Here is a 25,971-nt window from a genome sequence, read left to right as displayed (position 1 = left end):
TAGATAAACTAATTAAGTAGAAAGTAAACTAACTGTCCATGGGATTACTAGTGGTTCTAGTAAAACTTATAAAGTAGAAAGTAAACTAACTGTCCATGGGATTACTAGCGGTTCTAGTAAAACTTATAAAGTAGAAAGTAAACTAACTGTCCATGGGATTACTAGCGGTTCTAGTAAAACTTATAAAGTAGAAAGTAAACTAACTGTCCATGGGATTACTAGCGGTTCTAGTAAAACTTATAAAGTAGAAAGTAAACTAACGGTCCATGGGATTACTAGTGGTTCTAGTAAAACTTATAAAGTAGAAAGTAAACTAACTGTCCATGGGATTACTAGCGGTTCTAGTAAAACTTATAAAGTGGAAAGTAAACTGACTGTCCATGGGATTACTAGTGGTTCTAGTAAAACTTATAAAGTAGAAAGTAAACTAACTGTTCATGGGATTACTAGTGGTTCTACTAAAACTTATAAAGTAGAAAGTAAACTAACTGTCCATGGGATTACTAGTGGTTCTAGTGAAACTTATAAAGTAGAAAGTAAACTAACTGTCCACGGGATTACTAGTGGTTCTAGTAAAACTTATAAAGTAGAAAGTAAACTAACGGTCCATGGGATTACTAGTGGTTCTAGTAAAACTTATAAAGTAGAAAGTAAACTAACTGTCCACGGGATTACTAGCGGTTCTAGTAAAACTTATAAAGTAGAAAGTAAACTAACTGTCCATGGGATTACTAGTGGTTCTAGTAAAACTTATAAAGTAGAAATTAAACTAACTGTCCATGGGATTACTAGTGGTTCTAGTAAAACTTATAAAGTAGAAAGTAAACTAACTGTCCATGGGATTACTAGTGGTTCTAGTAAAACTTATAAAGTAGAAAGTGAACTAACTGTCCATGGGATTACTAGTGGTTCTAGTAAAACATATAAAGTAGAAAGTAAACTAACTGTCCATGGGATTACTAGTGGTTCTAGTAAAACTTATAAAGTAGAAATTAAACTAACTGTCCATGGGATTACTAGTGGTTCTAGTAAAACTTATAAAGTAGAAAGTAAACTAACTGTCCATGGGATTACTAGTGGTTCTAGTAAAACTTATAAAGTAGAAAGTAAACTAACGGTCCACGGGATTACTAGTGGTTCTAGTAAAACATATAAAGTAGAAAGTAAACTAACTGTCCATGGGATTACTAGTGATTCTAGTAAAAGATATAAGGTAGAAAGTAAACTAACTGTCCATGGGATTACTAGCGGTTCTAGTAAAACTTATAAAGTAGAAAGTAAACTAACTGTCCATGGGATTACTAGTGGTTCTAGTAAATTTTATAAAGTAGAAAGTAAACTAACTGTCCATGGGATTACTAGTGGTTCTAGTAAAACATATAAAGTAGAAAGTAAACTAACTGTCCATGGGATTACTAGTGGTTCTAGTAAAACATATAAAGTAGAAAGTAAACTAACTGTCCACGGGATTACTAGTGGTTCTAGTAAAACTTATAAAGTAGAAAGTAAACTAACTGTCCACGGGATTACTAGTGGTTCTAGTAAAACTTATAAAGTAGAAAGTAAACTAACTGTCCATGGGATTACTAGTGGTTCTAGTAAAACTTATAAAGTAGAAAGTAAACTAACTGTCCATAGGATTACTAGTGGTTCTAGTAAAACTTATAAAGTAGAAAGTAAAGTAACTGTCCATGGGATTACTAGTGGTTCTAGTAAAACTTATAAAGTAGAAAGTAAACTAACTGTCCATGGGATTACTAGTGGTTCTAGTAAAACTTATAAAGTAGAAAGTAAACTAACTGTCCATGGGATTACTAGTGGTTCTAGTAAAACTTATAAAGTAGAAAGTAAACTAACTGTCCATGGGATTACTAGTGGTTCTAGTAAAACTTATAAAGTAGAAAGTAAACTAACTGTCCATGGGATTACTAGTGGTTCTAGTAAAACTTATAAAGTAGAAAGTAAACTAACTGTCCATGGGATTACTAGTGGTTCTAGTAAAACTTATAAAGTAGAAAGTAAACTAACTGTCCATGGGATTACTAGTGGTTCTAGTAAAACTTATAAAGTAGAAAGTAAACTAACTGTCCATCGGATTACTAGTGGTTCTAGTAAAACTTATAAAGTAGAAAGTAAACTAACGGTCCATGGGATTACTAGTGGTTCTAGTAAAACATATAAAGTAGAAAGTAAACTAACTGTCCATGGGATTACTAGTGGTTCTAGTAAAACTTATAAAGTAGAAAGTAAACTAACTGTCCATGGGATTACTAGTGGTTCTAGTAAAACTTATAAAGTAGAAAGTAAACTAACGGTCCATGGGATTACTAGTGGTTCTAGTAAAACTTATAAAGTAGAAAGTAAACTAACGGTCCATGGGATTACTAGTGGTTCTAGTAAAACTTATAAAGTAGAAAGTAAACTAACTGTCCACGGGATTACTAGTGGTTCTAGTAAAACTTATAAAGTAGAAAGTAAACTAACTGTCCATGGGATTACTAGTGGTTCTAGTAAAACTTATAAAGTAGAAAGTAAACTAACTGTCCATGGGATTACTAGTGGTTCTAGTAAAACTTATAAAGTAGAAAGTAAACTAACTGTCCATGGGATTATTAGTGGTTCTAGTAAAACTTATAAAGTAGAAAGTAAAGTAACTGTCCATGGGATTACTAGTGGTTCTAGTAAAACTTATAAAGTAGAAAGTAAACTAACTGTCCATGGGATTACTAGTGGCTCTAGAAAAACTAATTAAGTAGAAAGTAAACAAACTGTCCACGGGATTACTAGTGGTTCTAGTAAAACTTATAAAGTAGAAAGTAAACTAACTGTCTATGGGATTACTAGCGGTTCTAGTAAAACTTATAAATTAGAAAGTAAACTAAGTGTCCATGGGATTACTAGTGGTTCTAGTAAAACTTATAAAGTAGAAATTAAACTAACCAGAAGGACAAGTAAATTAACTAGAAAGACCAGTAATTTTAACTAAAAAGACTATACGTCTAGTAAGTTGACAAATGTACCGACTATAGTTAGTATAATTATAAATAGTTATAATGTCTCCTTTACTTTTCTCTTTTACTATAGGTAAGCTAGTAAATCTACAAGATATTTCTTTCGTTCAATTGTCTTGTGTGTTATACATTCTTATTTCCTTTCCAAGTAAAATGACTGGAATCCAGGACAAACAATGCGCTTATTTTTTTCATAAAAATATGTGTGTCAAAGGAGTAGGTTCAGTAAGACCCCTTTTTGGCCCCAAAATATAGCAGTTTTACAAAATTGTGAAATTGTAATATTTTAGCTATTTATTTGAAAGTAGAATGCTTCTGCTACATAAATATAGGCTGTTTTCGACAATACAATGTGCATATATCAGGTACTAGGATCAATAAGTCATGCTAAATCACTGGAATCTTCACAATTTTAGCATTTTAGTTAAGTTGTATTTGATGATGATACATAACATAATAAAGATTGAGGATGAACACGGATGCGGCCACTTACATTTTTGACAAAAATCATCTGAAAACCAATCAAATCAATTGAAATAGACACTTAAGTGTTTAAAAAGTGTCCAAAATCTTTCGTTAGATGAACTTGAAAATTGAGGCCAAAACCGGCCCTTACCGTACCTACTCCTTTTGAAAATGTATTATCATTAATGAAGATCTTTTGAAATGATAATAGTACAATGGAATTTAATGAGTGGAAAATAAGGAGTTGATTCCGGAATAAAATTGATTTAAAACGATTTACATATGTATTCATTTTCATTATTACAATTGTGTTTATTAAATAATAAAAGTTGTAAACTAAATAAATATTTTATTCACTAAAATACTGATGAATAAGGTTACATAATACTATATAATACTATAAAGTTATACCATTAACTTTTTGGTAAGTTCATCCAAGGGATATTTTGTGGCGGTAAGTTTTTATTGGTGGAGGAAGCCGGAGTGCCCGGAGAAAACCACCGACCTTCGATAAGAAAACTGACAATCCTAGTCAATTAAGATTTGAGTCGAGTGCACCCAAACGAGCGGGGTTTGAACGTACAACCTCAGTGTTGACTGGCTAGTGATTACAGTAGTAGAACTACTTAGACCACTTGGCCATCCAGGCCCCTAATAAGTTAAAAGCTATAAACTAAGTAAATTGTTAGAGCATATATGCAATACAAAATTTGTTACGTTAAAAAAAAAAATATATAAGGCAGCACCTTGTAGAAATTGTCTTGTAGTATGAGGGTCTTCGTGGGGTTTACAGAATAGAGAATAATGTGCAATAGGTGCAGAATAAAGAATAGAGAAAAAAGGCACAAAAAAAAAGGAATAGAGAACAATGGGGTGCAACAAAAAAAAATAAAGAATAGCGAAAAACGACTGAAAATTAAAGAATAAAGCAATGAAGGAACCACCATCCCCCCCTTCCCCCCTCCAATATAGACCATCGGAGTATTGATGGCTTTGTTAAGGGTACACCTGACTATTACAAGAACATTGTGAAGAAAGAAGCACTTTTAAACCTCTTCCTGTTCTATGTGAATATGAGTGGGTTTTGGCAGTCCCTCGTCCTCTTTCTTTTTTTCATTTCATTTTAATCCTTTGTATAATCCAAAAAGAAATTTAACGTATAATTTTTTTCCCAACACAATTGAATTGTCGAATTCTTAACCTTAATTAACTTAAATTAAATACCGGACGAATTGTCAAGGGAAGTGGTCTACATTAAAACGTTCAGTGACCTGTACGTAAATAAACTAAAGTTATCACTCCAACTGTCAACAGTGACAGCGTGTGTCGCCTTGCATATATACAAATTTATGCATTTTTGTATTTTTTTAAGCTGATAAAAGCTATATTTGACCGAAAAAAAATATTTGTCTACCAATTTAATTGTCAAACCTTGGCCTTGGAGAGTATTGTCTACCTGTAAACATACCTTTAAGTTACTTGTGTAACAGATTTCGAGACGTATACTTACTAATACAAATAAAGAGATGTGGTATGATTGCAAATGAAACAGCTTTACACCAGAGTCAAAAAAGTGTGGATATACGCACTTATAGTTCATCGTACAACCTTTAACAATGAGCAAAACTCATACCGTATAGTCAGCTATGAAAGGCTTCGACAAGAAAAAATGTGAATTGTTTAAACAATTCTAACGGGTACGAAAACGTATTTATAACAAAACATTTACTCATTCACGAAAAACAAATATGATTGTCTAAAATAAGACTTCGTTTGTTACCATTATCGTACATTGTATATCCCTAATATAGCTGGTAACTGGTACCAATCAAACTTTGGTTCCCAATTACATTTCAGAGATCCAAAAGTAATCAGTACAACGATCGAAATTATCTCTACAACAAGTGATTGCGAAAAGTGCATACATTATGCGTATAATACGCTGTAAATTCTATAAACACTTCGTATCACATCGATTGAGTATGGAATACGCCGTTGTTTGATGCTATCCCACAATTTAGTGTTGCGGTAACGATACCCTTATTCACTCAGATAATAGAACTGATTGTATTACGCCCGTTTATACTGATAGCGTTAGCAAGCAGTGAGCCAGGACCCCAGGCTATTACAAAATTTCCCCCATCATTGGACTCTGTTACTCAATGCTCGATGACGTGGTTTTAATCATATGGGACTGTTTCGCTGCCTTCGTTTGCAAATGAGAGCCTAATTGATTGGCCAAAAAGTTTGAAGAAAAAAGCAAAGCAGTATGCACGAATGGAATGTGTTCGTGATTCTTTAATTAAAATGAAGATTTAAAAGGGATTTAACTGTTTTGATAACAACTTTTATAAAAAAAAAGAACACTTTTTGATTGAATCAAATATATGAAATTTTCTTTATTGATTAGTTTAAATGATGTACTAAATATATATATAGTTAAACAAGTCTAAATTGAAAACAACGGTCAAACCTATGTTTGCGTTGGATAAAAACAGCAATTTTTATACGTGTGCATGTAAAACAAATTGCGTTGTAGAAGGGTCTAAAGACAGCACAAACAACATTTTCCAAAAGACCAAAAACAGTGAAAAAGTATATTTTAACAAAACGCATTTGACTAACAAAATGGATCTTATATTAATTAAATAACAAACAGAAAACAATAAACTTGCGGCAAAGATGGTTAACCACAAACATGAGGTGCTATTTTTTTTTTTTTTTACACCATATCCGGATTTCGACAATTAATGTCTCTTCAGTGATGTTAGGGATCGAAACTGTATTTGGAAGGCCATGTAATTTAACTCAATTTAGGATGGACTCTTGAATTTAAAAGAGTCGAAATAGGATGAACGGATCTTATAATCCCGAAGGAAAATATAATACAAGCCCAAACAATAAAATATAAACAAGTCTGATTGCGTTGTATAAAAACCGCAATTTTTATACGTGTGCATGCAAAACAAATTTCTTGGTAGAATATATATGAATATATACAACTCGTTTAAACATGAACCCAACAATGTTAGATATATATAATTCATCTGAATATCAGCCCAACAATGTTAGATCTGTAAATTTGCGGGAGCAAATTTTTGTTCTTCCCTGGCCGGAATTCGAACTCATGATACTGGAATATCGTGGCACCAAATCGCCTTGTACTGTGCCCATATATAAATATATATATGGTAGATTTGTTTTCTATTTTTGATATATAAAAAGTAAAATAAATAATATGATGAAAATAGCATGATACATGTAACACACCAACGAAAAGTATGAAAAGTTCTACCTTTTTTGTTATTACTTCCAAATTTTCTTTCATGTGGTACATGTACGTATTGTACACATGGCCTATAATTGCTTTCATCCACTTCGTTTGAAATATGGTGGATAGTTGTCTCATTGACAATCATCCCACATCTCCTTATTTTATATGTATGAATATTGATTGATTGATTAGCATTTGCTTAACGCCGCCTCATCACAAAAAAGCTATATCGAGGCGAATATGAAAATTGATAGTAAAACATATTCAATAACATGAATTTAAAACAGGTTCGATCAGATTGTCTTTACTGGTTTTGTTACAATTAAACTATGAACATAGAGTCTAAACATGGATTGAATTTGTACTAAAACGGAAAAGTACACATTGCTATGACGAAATGCATTAATTTCCCGCTCCTATCATAAGATTGTAATATTTCATTAAAAAATGACACCACCATGTCAGTATGACATATTTTTTTTATTTTGTTGTTAGCTTGTAAACACTGTTAAAACATTACAGCTGTATGTCTCAAATGTTGTTAAGTCAGTGTGTGCGCTCCATAGTTTGTGAACTAACACATACAGTTTAGGAACCAGTTTGATACATATGTAACGACCAGCCGATTTATTACATTTTGTAGATGTGCCATTTTTATATGTTTTTATATCAAATGTCAAATGTCATGTGCTGGTTTATTTTGAAATATAATGTAAATAAGGAATAATAAATGTACTTAGTTTAAAAGTACATTTACAAAATAGATCAGTGCCAAACCTCACATTTGTTGGACAGTAATTTCAGTCCAAATAGCCTTTGAACCAATCAAAAGTTATGATATCTACTATACATCCCGTACAATTGGCCGTTTCAGAATCTAAAGCATCATGGGTAATTTCATTGTTCGTACCCCAAAGTGAAAATAACGTTACGTCATTGGTTGAATTTCCATTGTTTATAACGTTTTAAACCAATCAAAACGCTTTGGTGTACGCTTTTGAAAATATTACCCAGGATGCATTAGATTCTGAAACGGCGAATTAAACGAACAACAATGAACAAAGGTCCTCATAAATACGGCTCTTGTACGTCACCGGACATTGAATATTCCAAATTGTCTCCTGTTGTTTTCCAGTGATGGACCAAATGGATTCAAGTTATTGTCAATAGGAATACATACTTGTATCTCCATAGATGATTGCATATCCCAAAATGAGATCGTGCATGTCGACAATCTACATCACACGTCCAACATACGTATTCAATATTACAGACATAGACGTGACTTTCGTGCTTACACATTCACCGTTGTCCATCAAAAAGTGAATCTCACTGCGCATTTTAATTTAATTACGACAAATAAAAACAGCTCACGAATTCAATCTCATCTTATATGGGTGGTTTTTATTCTGGTGTTAAGTTCATGTATGTGTCCATTAAAAAGGCTGGCTGACAGAACTTTGTGTGGTTATTTACAACTTCTGATGTGTGTTATCTTTACTAAAATTTTATTGAAAGACATCTAAAAGGGTAGTGAGGAATTGCGCACTCAAAGGAGTAAAAAGATGATCCACAATGAACATAGCTAGGGGAAATTACAACTGTCAAAAACATGATGTCTGAAAAAATATTGGCAGTGATAAGGGAGATAAATCTTAAAATCAGTGATGCGTTTGTTATAGGCAGTATCGGCATTACCCTTTAAAAGCATTCCTATGAAACAGAAGTCGAATAATCTGTGTGATTTAGAAGCTAAAAATATACCTATAAAAAAATAAAAATAGTTTTCTCAAACGTTTCAGTGACTTTTAAGAGTTACGTCCCATAAACATAATTATGTCTGTTTATAAGTTTTCATTGCTTAACCCTTTCTATGCCAACTAGGAAAAACAAATGATTAAAGTAACTCATTTTTGCACAGTCATTTTTATTCGTACTGAAATTTGTATTGACTGTCTTTCATTTTCTCCTTGAACAGAGCTTCATATCGTTCATTTTGAGCAACAGTGTAATAATTCTTCCAATCACCTATCTCACCTACAAATAAACAAAACCAAACATTCAATTTTCTTCAAGGCTCTTCAACTTCGTACTTAATTTAATTATACATCTCTTGGTTTCAAATGTAGATATTAAGTTCTTTATGAACGTAGATAAAGAAAAGTACTTCTGTCGCTCGAAATTGTAATAGGGAGTTATTTTCATTTTAAAAAATCAAGTATATATACACTTTTACTGTAATTGTTTTCTTTTTAGAGATCACATGGTTAACTGGGAACATTAGTAATAAACTTACCTTTTCTATAAATAAAACCTTGCCCATCAACTGATACGAATTTTGACCCATCCATTTTGTTCTTCTGCATATTGTCAAACGTTGTTGCCTTGGCAATGCCCTCAACAGTTTCGTCTGTTACGTTTATTTCAAGAAAGTCAGCCAGCTTCTTAATTTCTTTAGTTGGATTCTAAAATAAAAGCTGAGTGTTCAAGCCGTTGAAATAATGAAGTATTTATCCCGCTTATTGTATACTGAAGAAAGCGTTCATGTTCCTTTGAAGGTCCGCTTTTTGCATAAATCAGAACTCATCTTACTGATAATTACTTTTTGTTCCAACTTAAGATCTCTTTACTTAATAGAAACGAGGAAAACAAAACTAAATCAAAGTATGTTCTAAGTTAAAAAAACAAGAGGCTCTCAAGAGCCTGAATCGCTCACCTTAAATTTTTTGCTTAAATCTTCCATGAATGATTATTTTGGGTTTTCAATTTATATAAATGGTTCTTCAATTCTGTCATATCTTCTTCAAAAGCAAAAACAAGAGTGGACACACTGAAATGTCTCGTTTGTCTCGTGTTCATAATATAATTTATGATGAAAGTATAAAAAAACATTGTATACCCCAAGCATTACATTATTGCTGTTTACAGTTTATCTACATCTATAATAATATTCAAGATAATAACCAAAAACAGCAAAATTTCCTTAAAATTACCAATGCAGGGGCGGCAACCCAACAACGGGTTGTCCGATTCATCTGAAAATTTCAGGGCAGATAGATCTTGACCTGATAAACAATTTTACCACATACCAGATTTGCTCTAAATGCTTTGGTTTGTGAGTTATAAGCTAAAAACTGCATTTTACCCCTATGTTCTATTTTTAGCCATGGCGGCCATCTTGGTTGGTTAGCCGGGTCACCGGACACAATTTTTAAACAAGATACCCTAATAATGATTTTGGCCATGTTTGGTTAAATTTGGCCCAGTAGTTTCAGAGGAGAAGATTTTTGTAAAAGATAACTAAGATTTACGGAAAATGGTTAAAAATTGACTATAAAGGGCCATAACTCCTAAAGGGGTCAACTGACCATTTCGGTCATGTTGACTTATTTGTAAATCTTACTTTGCTGAACATTTTTGCTCTTTACAGTTTATCTCTATCTATAATAATATTCATGATAATAACCAAAAACAGCAAAATTTCCTTAAAATAACCAATTCAGAGGCAGCAACCTAACAATCGGTTGTCTGATTCATCTGAAAATTTCAGGGCAGATAGATCTTGACCTGGTAAACCATTTAACCTATGTAAGATTTGCTCTAAATGCTTTGGTTTTTGAGTTATAAGCCAAAAACTGATTTTACCCCTATGTTCTATTTTTAGCCATGGTGGCCATCTTGGTTGGTTGGCCAGGTCACCGGACACAATTTTTAAACTAGATACCCCAATGATGATTGTTGCCAAGTTTGGTTCAATTTGGCCCAGTAGTTTCAGAGGAGAAGATTTTTGTAAAAGATAACTAAGATTTACGGAAAATGGTTAAAAATTGACTATAAAGGGCCATAACTCCTAAAGGGGTCAACTGACCATTTCGGTCATGTTGACTTATTTGTAAATCTTACTTTGCTGAACATTTTTGCTGTTTACAGTTTATCTCTATCTATAATAATATTCATGATAATAACCAAAAACAGCAAAATTTCCTTAAAATTACCAATTCAGGGGCAGCAACCTAACAACGGGTTGTCCGATTCATCTGAAAATTTCAGAGCAGATAGATCTTGACCTGATAAACAGTTTTACCCCATGTCAGATTTGCTCTAAATGCTTTGTTTTTTGAGTTATAAGCTAAAAACTGCATTTTACCCCCTATGTTCTATTTTTAGCCATGGCGGCCATTTTTTTTGATGAAATGGGAATTAAAACACAAACTTTATTCTAGATACCCTAGGAATCAATCAGATGAAGTTTGGTTTGAATTGGTTCAGTAGTTTCAGAGGAGAAGATATTTGAAATGGTTTACGACGACGTCGACGGACGTGCGGTCGACGACGGACGGACGGACGGACGACGACGGACGCCAAGTGATGGCAAAAGCTCACATTTCCTTTTGGAAAGGTGAGCTAAAAAGTCATTGTATTCGAAAAAAGTGAACGTTTGACATTTATTTAGGAATTGAATGCTTCTTTTTAGTAAATTTATTAGGTTGTAAAAGCGTTGACCGTGCGTACATTTTTGGAATTTACAAAATAAACTTCGGTCAACGCTTTTACAACCCTATTTAATTACTAAAAGAAGCTTTCAATACTTATAATTACATATTTTAGATATAGTATCCTATAAAAACACGATTTATATCAAGTTCTTATTTTATTTACCTGTGCACTTTATTGTTATGTCATCATGAATTTTACATTTCATTTGGAAATGAAGGTTGATTTCAGAATGACGCGAGCTTGCTGTTAGCCAATCAAAATAACGTATTATAATGAAAAATACCTGTACATGTAATGTTATTATATAAAGGTAATTCTTTCTCATGAATTCGTTTAGTTTAGTATGTCACGATCGATCGGTGAACAGGCATTGTGACGTAGCACTCTAACCTATTTATTTGGGAAAATGTGTACTGGATTCTGTAGAAATGTAATATAATAATTCGGTTTGAGCCAAAGCTCTGTGTTGAAGACCGTACTTTTACCTATAATTCTTTACTTTTTACACATTGTGACTTGGATGGAGTGTTGTCTCATTGGCACTCATACCACATCTTCTTGATATAGATGCAGTGTTGTCTCATTCATATCTACTCATAGGCGTAGCACATACGCCGCACACATTCTAGTTTGTAAATGTCATTTCCTTTTCTTTACTTTTGTATTTACTTTTTGAAATTGTGTCTTAACTTTACTAAATTTGCCATCCCGTTGACTTAACCAACCATCAAACACGTTGAATGCAACATTTGAAAGGTTATCGAAAATGGTGAGCGTGAAAACCCGCTTCACATGTGACGTCACAAATATGAAATCCTACGCAGGCAACAAGGTTTTTGTAAATTTCATGAAATGTTTGATTGAAAATACTTACAAAGAGGTCTATTGAGATGTCAACTCGGCCACGGTCTTTCACTGACAAACTTAAAGAGAAACTTAACAGTTGTTTCGTTGTGGGAGTAAATTTGCGAGTTTTGGGGCCTACACAACAATAAAATTCCTTAAAATAATCTTTATAACTTCAATAAAGAAATGTCGACTGAAATATTGTGGTTTTTACTAAAATATATTGTAATTGTACATGTATCACCACAAAGGCGATACCATTGCTTATATTTTGTCCTGTGTCTACAAGAATATGTCCAATAAGAAGATAGTAAAACTTTCTTGACTTATTTGAAAATTAAATCTTTAAAAATAACATAATATGGGTCAATACCGCGAATACACATAGACATATGATTATGCAAATCAAAAATTGCTGTGCAATGATAATGAACATTATGATATTATTAATAATTGACTAAACTTACACAATATATATTTTGTTGTCCTTTTTTGAAGATCAGAGGACTTGAATAAACTGTTAAGAAGTTCTTATTGTCTGCTAAGAAGACTTGTATGATTATCTAATCGACCACTTCTCCTTAGGTCTTAGAAGCCACTAAATTCCCCATTTCAGAATATAATGCATTCTGGCCAATTTCTGGGTAATATTTACAAATAGTGTACACAACCTCGACAGTTGAGGCCTATTAAATTCCCCTTTTCAGAAATAATGCATTCTGGGTAATATTTTAAAATACCGTACACAACATTAACAGTTGAGGCCTATTAAATTCTCCTTTTCAGAAATAATGCTTTCTGAGTAATATTTCGAAAAGGCGTACATAACCTCTATAACAGTTTTAATCTAACCAAAGAAGAAATGTCGACTGATGACATAATCCCATTTCCCGCTTAAACCTAAGCATACGGCAACTGAGGATACAGCAAGTCTCAACAAATCAAAAATAAAAGGTCTGAATGAGGGTGTCTGCAATTCTGTACTGTTTGATATTTAAGCCATTTTCTCTATTCATAAATGCTGCCCATTATTCTATATTTTTGATAGTCGAGCTCCCCGTTGTTCTCTATTCTTTATAGTTATGCGACCCATCATTTTATATTTTATATTCGTTCATTTATATTTTGCTAATCTCTATTTGTTTTTGCCTAATTTTCACTATTCTCTGCATTTGTCTATCTTTCTTCAATTTGCCCTTATTTTCTATTCTGTAAACCCCATCTAGACAATACCTTTTTCATATCCTCGTAGTAACACGTGTAAATAAGTCCAGGATGATCCTTTTCTGCTTGTTCCATTCCAAGTTCATAATCAAACCATGACCCATACGGTACTTCAAAAAAAGTTACATCATTGTTTATGTTTCGAAATTGATAATCAATATGCATTATGTCGCGTTAAAAAAATCATTTTCAGATATTTTATTTTAATGTCCATCAAATATATATCATATTGTCTTACATTTTACGAATTAGTTATAAACATGGCCGTACATGCATTTTTTTTTTTTTTTTATCAAAACGATTCTTAAAATCAGGAGAGAAACACAAATTGGTTCCATAATATTTTGGATCCGTTCATTATAAGGCACTTAAATCAATCACGAGTTTCCCTGACGCTGTTGGAAAACACATTATATATATTTTTTCCCTGTTATTGTCTAGGTTAACAAGAGATAACTGATGACGTCAAAAGTGACCAAACATACTAATTGTAAATGCCAACACATGTACCTATAGGCTAAATGCCAGGCATACAAAAACAATATGGTTTTGCGAATGCCAACTACACGAAACTCTATGACAATTAGCATACCAAAAAAATAAGGTTTGTTCAAATGCCAGTTCATTTACATGTAGCTCTAAGTAAATTGGCATACAAAAACAGATAAAAAACAACATGGCAAGTCGAAGTTGAAATTACTTTCAACTCGAAATTGGTGTATATATGTGCAACTATATACGAACAAATCTTACATTTTCCCGTTATCCAAATTTCAAAGTACTCATTCCATGGTATATCTAAATTGGTTACAATATCTTTCCTTACGTGGTTATGGTCTGAAACGCTGACATCTTTAGGATTCCTTATCATGTGAACAATTTTCCCGCCTATTTCAATATGACGTGTTGGTATATATTTAAACTGCACATGCGTGTCGAGAATTCTGGGAGATGGAAGCGCATCAAGCATGGATAAGTCTAAGATTACTTCCAACATCTTTTCTGTCTTTGTCTCTTTAACTAATTCTGTTTTATTACTTGTAATCAATGCCAATATTTCATATAACCAATGTGTGCCTGCAATAAAGAGATGTATACTTTGACTGAATTGCCTCCCTTTCATTTTCGATAGTTCGTTTTCTCTTCGCTGTCATTACATGTTCTGCTTTAGTTACATACTATGTATGTAATGAACGTTAAAAGGTATTGATATGCCAATAAGTGCTTTGTTCCTTGTCAAATTAAAATGATCTCAGTAAATTTAAAAAAGCAAACACTTCCTTTCAATGGTTATCGCGTAATATGTGATAGACTTTTTTATTCTTTAAGACAACGGAACATATATCAATGTCTATTAATTATTGAACTTATTAAAACATTTATAGTTATTTGCTAACAGAACATATGCTCTTCTTTTGGTCTCTGGTGGATAGTTTCATCATTGGTAATCAGACCAATGTCATCTATACTATTAAACGAGAAGACCTCATTTTGTGTGTCGCTTCTCTTCCTCCCACAATAAATTAATCATCATGTATCTGTGTCCTATAGGTACCATGCATAGTCGTATTTGTCATCTATTCTTATGAATATTCAGTTTGGGTTATTTTGGAAGAAAAACGAAAATTAAGGCGTCCGAATATTGCTTCCGTCATCAAACCGACTTTCATGTCACACATGACTTCCGGTTTTAACATTGAGAACCAATCGTATGATAGATAACAAAACTGAAAAATAAAGAAGCCAATCAGATCGTTGTCCATATCGTGGTTTTTATATCGTATGAACCACTACTATTACATGTATACTTCGGTTTTAACTTACACATATTAATTTTCATAAGTTCTCGGACGGGGGAAGGACAATTATTTTTGCGTTTTTCTGCATGTATACTATGATTAAAATAGTATACTATTATAATATATAGAGACTCTCTATACAATATAGCATTGCGTTTCTGTCATCAAACCGACTTTTAAGTCAGACATGACTACCGGTTTTAACATTGATAACCAATCGTATGATAGATAAAAAAAAAAGATAAATAAATAAGCCAATCAGAGCGTTGTCCACATCGTGGTTTTTATATCGTAAGAACCATTATTATTATGTAACGGTTTATTTCTTCCTCTGTGATATTTTATCCTGAGGATAATTTGTCACGGTAATTTTTTTCCAGGCATGGTATTTCACAGGTAGATTTTTTCCAGAGGAGTGAAAATCTATCTGTGTTATGCGGATAGTATGTACCGGTATATATTTGCCGTACTATATTTCACAGAACCTTGTGAAATAGAGTCCCATTAACTACTATGTAAGTTACTCACAATCAATATATACCTGACTATAATTATAAAATGTTTCACAAATTTGCATAATTTTTCAAAGGGAGGTATTACTCAAGTTATTTCACTTGACTGGGCGGAGTCTAGCCGGTTCGCTCATAATAAACCAGTCCATCTTAACATAGGTGTTTTAGGATAAACTCATCAATAAAGTGTGCAATCATTGTTTTGTAAATTCATTTGATGACACTGATAGGTGATTAGAAATCAGTAAAAATTATAACGGCAATCATTCTTATCACACACATCTTCAAATAGACTGTCCTTATGCAAATTAAAACATAAACTCCGCCCGATCAGTTGAAATAACATTGGTAATAATTATGAGCAATTTATATTTAAAAGATATTAAAATATAATATATTTCTGAATCTATTTCATAGTGAAATTTTTACTTGAATCTTATTTTTTATATATTCATTTATATAAAAAGATGACTTACAACTTGATTTAATAAGACAGATAACATTTCACAGGTAAATACTATCCAGCTGTTAAACATGCTTTTGTTCCAATATATTGTTATGCTATGATTTATCTGATTTCCATACAATCAACAACTACACCTCTGTCCCCAGACAAAATTATTTATATAGTTAAAAATATCATCATAATCAAATTCTTCTATTACTGTTAACAGTAGTAATGCAACTATATTTCTACCTTACTTTTTGATTTATATTTGTACTGATATCTGAAAACAACTCAATTTTACATGTATTTCAATAACCTTATCTAATCATGATATTATTTTCACAATTACGATCTTTGAAATTACTTCTGGTTTTCTTCCCTATATTTCATGATAATTTTCTTTTTAAAAGGATGATATTGACTTGAATATTTCAGGTGATAATTTGTGAAATTATTTCCCATTATAATACATTTTGTTTTTAGCAATTCCGCTTTAATTCAAATACACTATTATTATTTCATAGTATTTGTAAAGGATAAGTTTTTTCTAATAACTATTTAACAAGTTAACTACCCAGATAGAATTTCATGACAAAGGAAAAAATAACCCAGGGAAATATTTCCCTTCGGATAAAAAAATAACAACAACTACTGTGACATTTTTTCCTCCGGATCAAATTTCACCCGGATATAATTTTGCTTTACAATTATACCTCGGTTTTAACTTACACACAATTTTCATAAGTACTCGGACGGGGACAAGACAATTATTTTCACGTTTATCTGCATCATCCCCATGTATACTATCCTGATTAATATACTACTATTATATATAGAGACTCTCTTAATAATATAGCAGGTGAGTGATCGCCAGGGAGAAGAAACTTTATAGAATTAATAGTTAATAGAAAATTAAATTCACTTTAATATTTATAATAAAGATACGTAAAACTATGATCAAAGTATACAGAAACGCGAAAATAATGGGATATAACAGAAAACAAAATAATAACGGACTTTGAAAAAAAGAGAGGGCTTGGAAATACTGTCCTGTCTCAATGTAACTTTTGATATCATTTCTTAAATTCTCCAGACAAATTTTTTTTTTACAAAAATTCAGCCTAAAATAGTTAACATACATTCAACCAAGCTTTTATTAAAATGTCCGCAATTTCGTTTTCAAATGTAAGTCAAACAGGACTTCCGGTTTTAAACTTCCACATAAATTTCATAAGAGTACTCAAGGACAGGACAATAATTATTGCGTTGATAGAGACTCTCCAAATAATATATAGCAGTGATCGTCTAGGAGAAGAAATTCATAGACTTCATTTATAGTATACAGAAACGCGAAAATAATGGAATTTAACAGAAAAAAATAACGGACATTGGAAACAAGGGAGAGGACTTAAACTGTTTCCAAGTACCTATGAATTTTGATACTTTTTCTGAAATTCTCCAGATATGAAATCTTTTACTGAAATTCTCCAGACACAAAATCTCACAAGCTTTAATGCCCGCGATTTCGCGGGTCTGTTCTAGTTATATAATTAAATGATAAAAGTGGCGAAAAACAAATGAAAAAGGAGCACAATGCATTACACATACATGTATATATGTGTGTACTTCTACATTTAATATGGCGATACTAAAGGTATATTTAGGTCTTTCCACTTTTCCGTGGTTTTTCTTCAGCCAATTTTTTTTCTTGCGCTGTATTTTTGTTTCAAAAGATATCGCTTAGATTTTTGTATATATAATATCATACAGTCTATACGCTTTTGAAACTGACCCTGTCTAACCGAACACTTTTCTGTGCAAGAGTTATCTCCCCGAAAAACTGTTTTTCTTGTTATGAGATTTCCTTCGTAACCGTAAAAAAAAGCGACAATTTTTTGTTACCAAAATGCTCATTATATCCTCAGGATGTTACGTTCTATTTTGACTAAAGCTATCCGGAGACTCCATATGAGAGTTATTCCCCCTTATGCATTTGATATACCGTATAACGAGTCATTTTCGCGGGTGTAAAATTTGAATTTTCGCGATTTTCATTGCATTAGGTTTACGAAATATTTTGGCGGATATTATTTTGGCGGATTAAAAGCTTTTATTAATACCTTTGCTTGTGCACTTTTAAATTGGGGTCCTAGGTAAAAAAAAAAGGTCAATGTCGAAGGTCAAGGTCATATTCTAAATTTAGATTTTGGCTTATTTTCACTTCTTTTCAAAAATCGTATAAGATATCGACAAAGTATTTTTACTTAATTGTTAGTTGCCACATGTCGTAACACATACATTTTGGTTGAAAAGGTTTGCTGACGTTAAATTGAAAGTTTTCTCCCATCTTATATTTAAAATCACGCGTATGGTGATATAAATCATTCACCATATACAATAAAGACCTAGTGTCTTTTTATTTGAGGTCCCTGGTTTATGACCTTCAAATTGAACTCAAGGTTATAGGAAAATCTGACGTTCTAGATTTTGACCTTTGCTTTTACTTCATATGCATAGAATAGAATAGAATATTTTTATTTCCCAAATTACAGGGCCCATAAAGGGCATAAAATCAGATACAATTGATTTACATAATTGGTAACAACAACAATAGAGGCATATACATATATATTTGGAATATATGCATACATGATAAAGCCATGGGACTTTTTACATGGAAAAGCCAAATGGAAGTGACTTGTGTAATGTACAAGTATATAGAACCATATATTTTTGGAATTAGTGTCAAGTAACCTATCAAATAATACCGGAAGTGCAATTTTTTTCAAACCGTAAGTAAAAAATTATCTCCCTTATTCAAAAAAGAATTTCTAAAAACGATATATTTTTGAAATCAGCGTACATTTAGCTATTTAAAACAAGTACTTTCTATAAAATTTTGCGGCGCTTTATTTCCTCGATTTCCTTGCGTTATTTATTTATTTGTTTAACAGAAAAGTCATGTTTGAAACATTCGAGACGATTTATATTATCAGTAGTTTTCTTCTGATAAAACCTGTATAAGTAACGCATGCTATGTGAGGATTTTACTCATTTTTGAAGGCCGAACGTTTACCTATAGTTCTAATCTTTACCTCATTAGGTCTCTAGTGTAACATTGTTTTAATGACAATCGTTTTACATTTTTTTTATACAGAAACATGAAAATCGATTGCGAAAGAGATGAGGCCAATTTCCCCTGAATTTGTTTCTCTCTCGAAGTTGTTAACTCATATTGGAAATTGAATACTTAAAGAGTCTACACAATTAAATTGAAACATATATCAACATATTTACGTAAATTTACCCCCCCCCCTTTCCGAAATAAATAAAAATTTACTCAAGGCAACATTGTTTTGTAACATTTTGCATCGAAGGAGTACACTAACAAAACTCTTTTAATTTGTATTCGAAAGAAAACGACCCTACAGTTTGGATAAACATACTTTTAGTTTTGATTATGGATGTCCTTCTTATACATTTTTGGTATAAATACTCAAAATTAGATGAAATCTGTCAAAATTTCGCTTTTGTGCTAATTTCAGTGAAACGTGTTGATTAAATTTTTGCAGGACTGGGTCGATACCGCTACCGGTTGACTATGATCTTTGATGCATGGTCAACCCTCAATACTGTAGTCAGTACTTCGTATATATTTAGAAATTATTATGAAACTATAAGGTTTCATAATAATTTCAGGCAAAGTTCACATTGGATCAGTAGATTTGGCTATCATTTTAGGTCATTCTTTTTCATATAGTTCGTCAACTGTTTAGGTTTGTATACACCCTTGGGTTTCAAATATTCAGATTTGAGCGTTTCTGATGAAAGTAAACCCAGAAAATTGCGTCCGAAGAATGACACTTATAAAGTGTTATTTTCATTTCTTGCAAGCGTTTATGAATTGGCAATAATTATGTTTAGAATAGTAAATAGTTAGAACCTTAAACTACACACCTGGAGCTGAGATACCGTGAATTTAGGTAAAGATGAAAATCATATTGAAAATAGCCCTGCTTTGAAATAAATTCGGGGGTTATTGATTCTACCTCTTTGGTTGTTTACAGTGTGGTCACAACTATTATACATGTACCTGATTTTGAATGAGTGCATATTAATATATCTGTTTCTCGTGAGTGAAAGTTCTTTATTTCCTGAATAGTCTGTTCCGCTCCTTTCATTCGAAAAGTAAGAAAGGATGGGTAAGGTATCCCTTCATACTCTGGCCATGGGACGGGTGGCAGTGACTTCATTTGCTCCAGAGTTTTCATCATTTCTGGAGGTATGTCCATTCTGTTTAATCAGTTTCGCTAAAACGAGTTAATAATCAAACGAGTTAATAATCAAACTTTACATTGAATACAATGTAAACGAAACTTCATTTAAGAAGTCGAATCTCATTACTTTGTAATCGTCCTGAATATGGGCTGTTAATATTGAGTATAGTGTTACGTAATATGGAACGGACCGGATATGATTTCTGCGCAGGACATTTCATTTTATGTATATAGATTAAAGCAATTCCACTTTATTACTAACTCGAATAATTCAAGCCCTTTCCGTGTCCGATTTTCTCCCACACGAGGAGATGTAGCCTTCGTAGATCAGCGGAATATAACGACTGAATTATTCGGGTTACTTTATTACATACATCAATGAGTTTTAAAAGAAACCAATAACTATAATACACACAATTTTGCTAATGTTGACCGAACATAATTACCTTGATTTTCTTGCTAAATATTAATAATACATGTTTATTTACTTATTCCTAGCTTCTCCGAAAACAGAAATAACACAAACGACAGCATTTCATCATGTTGATGTTAATTTACAAAATAAGGTCAACCTTTTGAACCTCTAGCATAGAATATTCAGCACGTACTACATTGTCAATATTATCAAATTAAGGTATACATATACACCATTTATCACCTCGATGGCAAGAAACGTGATTTGAATCTAAATAGTTATTAGACATCATACTTAATCCGAAATATCTGCAATACATTCATCTTTGCTTAAAATTAAACATCAAACAAGAGGGTATCTATACTTTTTTTTTAGAAAAAGGAGGGGTCCAAGACACGAATCTAGTGGCAAGAAGCATGTCACGCTTACCTGGCACTTATGTTTTGTACAATGCAATAAGAACATTTGCGTTAATTGGATCGATACTGTGTTGGGGAAAACATTGTTTTGCTGATCATTTTTTACTGGACAGAGTTTTACAATCTTAAGATGACAGACAATTGGGAAAAAGGTAAACGTTGTGATTAAAGGCACAAACTCCTTTGAGGTGTCAATTTACGATTTCAACTATATTAATATACAGAATATTTCGTTTTGCCGTTCTAAGGTTAATATATATAGTTGTTAAGATTTTTTTGAACACACAACTTTGACATTTTAAAAGGGCATACGATACAGTTACAGGAGAGGTAATGACGTTGCTAACGTGAAATGTTATTTTCGCGACGTCAAACTGTGACATATCGGGAAAAGATGCATTTTTCAACTGATTTTTATCATTCAAACTGATTTTATTTGAAAACGAGTGCATGGACCCCTATTTTTTAAAACGACATTTTGTTTCATTTTGCAGGGAGATTATGTGGAGCAAATTTGATAAAACTGTAAATAGTGCATTTTTTTTAATTTTGATAAATATACAGCAAAAAATGACGTTTTTTTTTCTTAATTCATGATCATTTGATAAATATGAGTTATTTCTGAATAAAAAATGCATAAATTTTTAGGATACTTATAAAAAACAGAAATTACAAATTATTTAACAAAAAAACAATTTGTGTTTATCTTTTAAAACAAAAAAGTTATGACTTTCTTTCGAAAGAGAAAATACGGCCACAAAGCCGAATTTTGAGCAAATATACAAGATTTCGACCTCATTTAACTAAAAAAGTAGCACATGAAGGTATATTTTATATTACATATTTGATTTAATCAGGTAAACAATTATAGCCTATATGCAAATTGTCATCAAACTTTAAATACGGGATCAAAACTGTATCGTACATTGTATGCCCTTAAGAGCAACAAAATGCACCTATAAGGAGTTCGCAGATGATTTCGACGGTTTGGGCTTATTTGTAGATCTTATTAATCTTGTTTTATTTACCATAATTCCCTCCAACTATTACAGTTTTCTCCATAAACGCAACAAAAAATGGGTAAACATCGCTATTGATGGGCAATTACTGTAAGGAGTCGGCTTATGTCACCCTTGTTGACTCCCAAAAGTTTTCTCTAGTTGACGAATCAAATTTGGGTATTTCATAAGATAGAAAAAACGCTCACAACTTACTGTAACACGAAATGTGTTTGCTAGATGTCTACCATGCTATATATGTGCGCTAAAGAAAACGCTTTGGGTAACAGTGTACCGGAACAAAAACTAACAAATGCTGTTTATTTGTTCGTCTTTACTTACTTATCGTACACGATTTATTTATTGATTACAGTCAGATTTATAGTTTTGTATTTAGTTAAACTGTTTGACGATAGATGGTCTTAGTCAGATTTGGCAATACGTTTTTGGTGGTATCGTGGTAGCGTGCTGGTCTCGAGTGTGAGAGGTCATGGGTTCGATCCCCTACCGGATCAGACCAAGGCTTTTAAACTGGTATTTGCTGCTTCTCCACTAATCACGCGGCATTTAGGAGTAAGAGCAAAGACTGGTCGGCTCGAAGTCAGAATAATGTGCCAGGGTAGGGTGACTGCGGACTGTTACCTTGTTAACTAGCACGTTAAAAATGCGGCTTATCGTGTCTGTCTAGAAAAAAGTAAGGTTTATATTCATATCATATACGTTTTCGTTCAGCATATGCATTTAATTTGTCTTTTGACGTTCAACAGCCATCCATTTATCTATGCCAACGTTTTTTTATTTTTTTTTGTTTTCAATGCACTTCAATTTCGTATTTGATCTTAGCCTTCCAACTGCTTTGCTTCGCGGCCAAATAACAAATCTGGTATCCTTGATGAATTTTTACTACTTGGTCCATGCCACTGCTGGAAGACATTTCATCTACGATGGTGTCAACAGCAAAGTAGACAGTGCTAGTGCTCATGTGTTGATCCGAAATATCATTGAAACAGTCTTTTCGACTGTCATACAAGTTAGAGATTTAGCTAGCCTTAAAACCAGATTTAATCCACCATTTTCTATTTTAGGAAATGCCTGTACCAAGTCAGAAATATGACACCTGTTTTCTATTCGTTTGATGTGTTTGAGCTTTTGATTTTGCCATTTAATGAGGAACTTTCCGTTTCTAATTTCCCCTGGAGTTCGATACTTTTGTTAATTTACTTTTTCCTTTTAATTCACTTTTATAAAATATCAAAATCATTCAAAATACTAAGGATTTTCTACCACTAGGAATTGCTAGACTAAGCCAGATCCGGCACTTATTTTGGAATTTTGGGTTATCAATTCACTTCTTGATTTTGACTGCTTTGATTCAAACGTCCATTATTAGTCTTATGTAGACAAAAAGCGCGTTTATCATATTAAATTATTATATAATGAACATAAAGGATCAATTTTTGTAAGTAAGTTCACTTACTTAGCCCTTGTCATTATGTCAAGCTCGTGCTGTGTGGAGGCCTTAGAAAGTTTCCCCATGCTTGATGAAGTGTATGCTCTTATGTGTTGTTTTTTTTTTAGTTGTGGCGTTTTTATTCAGTGAGGTGAGATTTTGTTTGCTATGTATTGAAGGCTTCACTTTGACTTTCGATGAAGATTATCAATAAAAGCGCTGTTCCTCTGCTTTGCTGTGTTTTTGGTTGTGCATGTACAACTGTACTGAATTTGAGTCATAAATGGATATCCCATATACTCTCTTTTCTATTAAGACATTTGACTAACGTTTTGTTGTGTATTTGTACCTCTAGATCTTTTTTGTTGTTTTTTGGTTGCTATTTCATTGACGCTCATCCTATTATCCTAAATTAACAATTTATATTTCAAAATATAAAACATGGATAGACAGCAGAGAACAAAAGAAAAATACTATTATATGACAAATGTAAAGTAATAGTTTCATGATATATAATAGTCCATACAGTTTTTATATAACTGCAACTTTTCTTATTTTTTTTCTTACGTGTATGAACATTGAATGATTGGTGTTTGCTTTACGCCACCTCCGTACAAAAAGGCTATATATATTAAAACAGTTCATTTAAAGTATCTTTACTGGTTCTGCAACCATTAGGCCATGAACATAATGCATAAACATGGATTGAATTTGTACTAAAACGGAAAATTACACTGACGAAATGCATTAATTTCTCGCCACTATCATTGTAATATTTCATCAAGAAATGACACCACCATGTCAGTATGACATATTTTCTATTTTATTGTTAGCTTGTAAACACTGTTTAAACATTAATTCTGTTTGTCTGAAATGTTGTTAAGTCAGTGTGTGTTCACCATAGTTTAAGAACTAAACATAGAGTTAGGAACCAGTTTGGTACTATGGAACGACAAGTCGTTCCATAACATACTCGAAGTAGTACAAACAATAAAATTGAGAATAGAAATGGGGAATATGTCAAAGAGACAACAACCCGACCAAAAAGCAGATAACAGCCGAAGGCCACCTATGGGTCTTCAATGCAGCAAGAAAATCCCGCAACCGGAGGTGGGCCTTAGCTGGTCCCTAAATAAAGATGTGTACTAGTTCAGTGAAACACCCCATAATTACATGTCCCAGACACGCCGAAAGCACGGTTTTTATATTGTCCCAGGTACGACCGGGACGCGTCTCAAATACGTCCAAGGGACGTTTTCTTCTTCGTAGCGTGCATTTCATCTACGTTAGACAAACGCCAGACATACGCCAAGATACGTTACTTGAACGCCCGATAAACGCGTATGTACGCTTCTCGTACGTCCTAAACACGATTACAGCTCGTTGTGCACACGATACAGATATAATTGAAAAGTTGAATGCTTCCAAAATTACTAGCGTATTGGCAGCGTACATGTTTTTTTACCACGCCCGGGGTACGTCGGTGCTATACGCTGATGTGTGACGCCGGTATTACAGACATAGACCGTACGTGACTTGTGTGCTAACACATCCACCATTATTCACTAAAGAGTGAAAATAATCAATCTTACTGCACATTTTAATTTAATTATAACAAAACTACAACTTATGATTAAGAATTACATAAAGTCAATATATGCCATACACCAGTGTTAGTGTGAGCAATTCGCAAAATGATTATCTCTTTCCATATAAATTGCCTTTCATATGTTAAATGTTCATGCCAATCAAAATGACTGACCAAATTTTTTGTGTTCATTTACAACTTCTTATGTGTATCATCTGTACTGAAATTTTATTGAAAGCCTTTTTAAAAGGGTAATGTGGATTTGCGCTATCAAGTGAGAAAAGGATAGATCCACAACGAACATATCTAGCGGTAATTAACTATAATGAACCTATCTATAATTACTTTCTTTTAAAACTTCATTTTAACTTTGGTGGATAGTTGTCGCATTGGCAATCTTACCACATCTCCTCATTTTTACTATAACGTTTAGCATCTCCATGAAACGCTTAACATCTCACTGAAACGCTTATTTTAAAAACCATAAACTCCTCTATACATTTACGTTCACAGATAAACGCTGGTGTGTGAACAGTTTGACACTTCGAGTATTTTGGTTGGAATTACAATTTTTTCAAGACATTGATGGATGATAAATATTTATGACGAGAGTGCATGGAAGATGTCGAAAGACAAGTGAACAACTCAAATACAACACTGCCAAAAACATGATATCTGAATAAAATATTGACAGTATTATCCATAATTAAAATTAAAAAAAAAAAAAAATTAATGGGACAGACCTTGG

General features: G+C 32.6%; 1 protein-coding gene across 2 annotated transcripts in view; it reads right to left on the bottom strand.

The window, feature by feature from the left end:
- Window positions 1-8,660: 8,660 nt before the first annotated feature.
- The window catches only part of LOC143083360 (sulfotransferase 1B1-like), a 28,280-nt gene continuing 10,969 nt past the window's right edge, over window positions 8,661-25,971 (bottom strand). The window contains exons 1-5 of one of the 2 annotated variants that reach the window (XM_076259620.1): window positions 20,170-20,363; window positions 14,071-14,394; window positions 13,327-13,427; window positions 9,047-9,215; window positions 8,661-8,787 (exon numbers count right to left, since the gene is read on the bottom strand). In XM_076259620.1, coding sequence (XP_076115735.1) covers window positions 8,678-8,787; window positions 9,047-9,215; window positions 13,327-13,427; window positions 14,071-14,394; window positions 20,170-20,350 — 885 coding nt within the window. In that variant the 5' untranslated portion in view covers window positions 20,351-20,363 and the 3' untranslated portion in view covers window positions 8,661-8,677. Of the gene's footprint in view, window positions 8,788-9,046; window positions 9,216-13,326; window positions 13,428-14,070; window positions 14,395-20,169; window positions 20,364-25,971 lie in introns of those variants that run through there. The other variant, XM_076259618.1, reaches the window with a different exon arrangement.

This window comes from Mytilus galloprovincialis, chromosome 7 (assembly GCF_965363235.1).
Source record: "Mytilus galloprovincialis chromosome 7, xbMytGall1.hap1.1, whole genome shotgun sequence".
NCBI lineage: Eukaryota > Metazoa > Mollusca > Bivalvia > Mytilida > Mytilidae > Mytilus > Mytilus galloprovincialis.
The sequence above is the reverse complement of the archived record's forward strand: the minus strand, read 5'-3'. Positions and strand labels throughout refer to the sequence as shown.